This window comes from Fusarium phalaenopsidis (genome assembly GCF_050370095.1).
Source record: "Fusarium phalaenopsidis strain FUZ10S chromosome Unknown contig_32270, whole genome shotgun sequence".
NCBI classification, from domain to species: Eukaryota; Fungi; Ascomycota; class Sordariomycetes; order Hypocreales; family Nectriaceae; genus Fusarium; species Fusarium phalaenopsidis.
Genome location: NW_028145421.1, coordinates 5,028 through 10,730, shown reverse-complemented (window position 1 = coordinate 10,730; position 5,703 = coordinate 5,028). Strand labels below are relative to the sequence as shown.

At 50.4% G+C, this 5,703-nt stretch overlaps 1 protein-coding gene across 1 annotated transcript; it reads left to right on the top strand.

Moving 5' to 3' along the window:
• LRP88_00016 (uncharacterized protein) lies at positions 1-5,048 on the top strand (the record flags this gene model as incomplete). The annotated part of the gene is made up of 4 exons (XM_083236736.1): positions 1-2,650; positions 2,843-3,042; positions 3,335-4,827; positions 4,973-5,048. 4 exons carry the CDS (start codon positions 1-3, stop codon positions 5,046-5,048), a joined length of 4,419 nt encoding a protein of 1,472 aa, XP_083107450.1.
• Positions 5,049-5,703: the final 655 nt, after the last annotated feature.

The following is a 5,703-nucleotide window of genomic DNA, read 5'->3' as shown; positions in this document are numbered from 1 at the left end:
ATGGCACCCAACACTGGATCTCCTTCTACCCCTCGCAGCAAGCTGCCTGTCACCCCCCAACAGGGACAGCCCGCGACCAAACCAGAGGAACCTAACATCCCGATGGACACTGATGACGATGGCGAAGAACACATCGTCCCGGCCTCACACGAAGATGAAGTCCGCAAACTCAGAAATAAGTACAACCACCTGAGCATCCAGCATAACAACCTCCTGGACGGCGCACGCAACAACGCCAGGATCACTCAGGAACGATTGGCCAGCATGGAGGCATCCATGAACGACATGCAGGAACGCTTCCGCCAAGCCATGGAACAGCAACAGCAGCAATACCAGCAAACAATCAACGAACAACAGAACCGGATCGACCGACTCACCACGCTCCAAGCCCAGCAAAATGACCTGGCACAACAGCAGGTTCACGATCTCGGCAACCTGACGTTCGAGCACACCGCCGCTGGTACTACCCACAAAGACATCGGCGAGATCATCAAACCCAAGGACCCAGAACCATTCAACGGACAGGCCACCCACGTCAGGACGTTTCTTACGTCCCTCAGAGCATACCAACGGTACTTTCCCACCAGGATGGCCAGTGCCGAAAGCAAGGTCCTACACGCCAGCAGATGCCTCACGGGTAACGCACTCACTTGGTTTGAACCCAAGCTGCGCGACTTTCTCGGGAATGAACCCACCGAGGAAACACAACTCCTTTTCGCCGAATACGAAAACTTTGAAGAAGCGATCAGACGCAACTTCGGAACCATCGATGAAGAACAACAGGCCACGCAGAAACTCAAGAACCTGCGACAGACAAAGGCCGCCTCGACCTACGCAGCCGAGTTCACACAAATCACCTCATTTCTCAATTGGGGAACAAGTGCCCTTCAGATTGCTTTCTACGAAGGACTCAAGGATGAGGTGAAGGACGAACTCTGCAAAACGGAAAAACCCGACAATCTCCAGGACTACATCGACATGACTATCAAGATCGACAACCGACAGTTTGAACGACGCATGGAAAAATCCAACAAAGGACGAATTTGGGGCAATAAGAACAACGCCAACCAATCTCGAAGGCGAGAACAGACCAGGGGCAACACCTCCTACGGGACCCACGCAGGACCTATGGAACTTGGAGCAGCCCAGAAGGACAGCAAGGACATTGAATGTTACTACTGCCACAAGAAGGGACACAAGGCAAATGAATGCCGAAAGAAGCAGCGGGATACGGAGGAGGGACGCTATCAACCAAGGCCACGACAACCCCTCCCAGAAGGTAAGAAACAGGTAAGATCCACCTGGGCAGATACCGAACCCCAGACGGCCATCCGCACCGTTAGAACACTCGGAATGGCTCGACAAGGATACGACAAAACCGGCATCCAACCAGATGAGCTGGACATGCCACACAGCCAAGTATACCTCTCAGAAAAACAGGCGGAAGGCAACTATATGATCAACAACATTACGAAGGAACGACTCCACGAACCAGTCAAACCTCAAAAGAACAACCGCTCGCACATTACAGAACACGTGGGATGGAAACCACTCCCAGAGCCCAACAAGGGAAGACAGCAACCAGGCAACTTGATGTCACAACGTACCATCGCCGTGACCAGACGCGCCGAACCCAAAATCGAAGAACCCACGACACCCCCTTCAGCACAACAACCATCGAACGAACAAGCCGACTTCCAAGAAGCCGCCGCAGAAGGATTTGACCACAAGAAATGGATTGTGGGATACGAAGAGAAGGAACAACTTTTGGTGCCCGCCACAGTCCACCGAAGGGACTGCCGACAAGATGACCCCACACGGTGCAACCATACCCTATGCCCTCGACACCAGATTGAGGCATCACGGGAATACGATGAAATCTGCGAACGACAAAAAACAGACCAACACAGCAGACTGCCACGCAATGATTGGATTGCCAAGACAAGCAGTAGCAACATCAATCGAACCAAGTTCGAGCACAAGGCTCGACAACTACAGAGAGAACTACGCCAGGAGCGCTCTAGGAAGCCCCGGAAAAGCGACAAAGAACTATGGGAGGAGGAAGACTACCCCCAACTGTACGACGAAAACAATAACAGGTACTGGAACAGCCTAAGGGAAAGGTACATCCAGACCGCACGAGAACATGTGGAAACGTCAGATGAGCAAGAAATTTGCATTCGAGCCTACCATCGGGAATTGGCCGAAAACCCTCGACATCCGGAAGCACCTTTCAATCCACGAGACGACGTAAGGACATACCCGACACACCAGGAGCATGCTAGCATCTCTTGGATGTCGTGCCAACACCATTGGTGCGAAACCCACCGAGAGGAGAAGCAAGAGCAAGATTGCTTCCCCGTCCCACTACCACATCAACCAAACCATAAACCCTACCTATGGTACGAAACGGAAGGGTACAAAGTGGTACACTGGTATGAATCCATCGGCGTCGCGAACGCGCGATATTCTTCAAAACTCTACCACGCCACTCAGGAGAAGAAACGGATCACTCACAAGATCGAGGACTGGCAAAAGACGATCAGCCAGGAAAACGAAGAAGACCCCGGAGCCGAACAAGAACGGCAGTACCAGGACTGGCTGCACAAAAGGACGACACGCACGACTACGACGCCTGCGCAAACAGCGAGTGTGAATTTGATCACACAAACTACGCTCTGGCAATGTCAAAAACTAGACACCCCATCCGACACAGGGCGACGGGTGGATGAACAAGGGAATACATTACCCCAGAAGGCCCTCTACTCCACCACCGGAGTACACAGGCGACGATGCCTAGAACTGAAAGTACGAGTCAGAGGAGAATGGTTGAACGCTTTAGTGGACAGCGGAGCTGAGCAGAACTACTTCGACCCGACAACGGCGAATAGGCTCAGGCTACCATGGAGGTACAAACAGACGCCTTACTCGGTTGTCAACCTAGAAGGAACCCCTTTCGACTACAACAACGGTATCATCGACAGCGAGATTGATCACCTCAAAGTTTTCGTTGAAGGAAAGAACCAGGGCATTTCATTCGACGTTGTACCGAACAAGCAACATGATCTTGTACTCGGGGTACCCATGGTTACAACGATTCAACCCACATTTCGACTGGAAGACTGGCCAAGTGCTCTCTTTCAACGATGAGACACCTTCCACAGCAAATGACGACTCAGAATACGACACGAGATCTCAAACTTCTACCGAAGGAACCGGAGAAGCCAGGCAGAGGCCAGCACGAGACACCTCTCCACCCACAGGGACAAGACACAAACATCAAAAAGGACGAAAACGACAGCGACAAAGGATGATCGCACGAGTCATGCAACAGTTTCATGAACTCGAAAAGGACCTAGCTCCACAAAAGAAACCACAGGATAACCCGGAAGAAGAAGAGCGACTCAAGAACATTCCATGGCAGTATCGCATCTACAAGAAACTCTTCGCGGAAGAACTCGAAACAGGCCTACCCGAGCATACACACTACGACCTAGAAATTGAGTTCATCGATGGGAAGCAACCCGGCTTCAGCAAACTCTACCCACTCAACGAAGCACAACTACCAGTGTTGAAGGAATACATCGAAGACATGATACGGAAAGGATATATCAGGGAAAGCAAGTCATCTGTCGGATACCCCGTCATGTTCGTTCCGAAGAAAAACGGAAAGCTCCGGCTTTGTGTCGACTTCAGGATGCTCAACGCCATTACGGTCAAGGATCGCACACCGCTACCTCTCATCAGCGAATTGAAGGATCGGCTTTTTGGCATGAAGTATTTCACAGCACTCGACCTCAAAGGAGCCTACAACCTTATTCGGATCAAAGAAGGACACGAATGGAAAACCGCTTTTCGTACTAAGTACGGACTATTCGAGTACCTCGTTATGCCCTTTGGACTCACCAATGCACCTGCTGCATTCCAACGAATGATCAACAACGTGCTACGAGAACATCTGGACATATTCGTTGTATGTTACCTGGATGACATCCTCATCTTCTCCAAAACGGAGGAAGAACACACGGAACACGTCCACAAGGTACTGCAAACACTACAAGACGCCAAGTTGTTAGTGGAACCCGAGAAAAGCAAATTCCACGCCCCGGAAGTGGAATTCCTCGGACACATCATCTCTCACAACGAGATACGAATGGACCCCAAGAAGGTCTCAGCGGTCAAGGAATGGGAAGAACCAACGAACGTCAAGGAAGTACAAGCCTTCCTTGGATTCGCCAATTACTACCGCAAGTTCCTCAAAGCCTTCGGACGGATAGCTGCACCATTGACGGAACTTACGAAGAAGGACAAGACCTTCGTATTTGGGAACAAAGCCAAGGACGCCTTCGACAAAATCAAGGAACTCATCCTGAGCGAACCAGTGCTCAAGATGTTCGACCCATCTCAACCAATCGAACTCGAAACCGACGCCTCGGACTTCGCCCTAGGCGCACAGATTGGACAACGAGACGACAAAGGACTCCTACACCCAATCGCATTCTACTCCCACAAGCTACATGGAGCGGAACTAAACTACCCCATCTACGACAAAGAATTCCTCGCAATCGTCAACGCCTTCAAAGAATTCAGGCACTATCTCCTAGGAAGCCAACACCAGATCAAGGTATATACGGACCACAAGAACATCACCCACTTCGCGAAAACACAAGAACTCAGCGGACGCCAACTCCGGTACGCCGAATACCTCTCAGAATTCGACTACGTCATCATCCACGTCAAAGGAACGGAGAACGGCAGAGCCGATGCCATCAGCCGACGCCCCGACCTAGACACGGGAAGAACCAAGACAAAGGAACAACTCTTGCAGTTCACGCAGGAAGGACACCTCACACAACGAATCATTGCAACAACCTACACAGTGGAACAGGGCAATCCACTACTCACGAGAATCCTAGAATACAACCAACACCTCCCAGACAATGAGAAAACAGACAAACAACAAGTACCACAGGAACTACAACACGACCTCGTACGCGAAATACACAAACACCTGCTACACGGACACCAAGGAATCAATAAAACCCTAGAACGAGTCAAAACGACGTTTACTTTTCCTAATATGAAGAAAATTGTTTCAACCATCGCCAACCAATGCGACCTCTGCGCGAAAACCAAGGCACGACGCCACAAACCATACGGAAAACTACAACCACTCCCAGTTGCACAACAACCATGGGACTCAATCACTATGGATTTCATCACCAAACTACCCCTATCAGAAGAACCAGCCACTGGAAACTTCTACGATAGCATTCTCGTCATCGTGGACAGACTCACGAAATTCTCCTATTTCATACCTTATAGAGAAGCAACAACGGCCGAAGAATTCGCCTATCTCTTCTATTTCCACATTGCCAAAACACATGGACTACCACTCGAGATCATCACAGATCGAGGACCACCATTGCATCAAAATTCTGGCAGAGCCTCACAGGATACTTGGGAATCAATCACAAACTCTCCACTGCATACCACAAGGAGACAGACGGACAAACGGAACGCATGAATCAAACACTGGAACAATACCTCCGATGCTATATCAACTACGAGCAAAACAACTGGGTTGAAAAGCTACCAGCTGCCCAGCTAGCCTACAACACAGCAACCAACGAAAGCACCAAGGTCACACCAGCATACGCCAATTTCGGGTTCACACCAGACATTTACCGACAATCCCGAGAC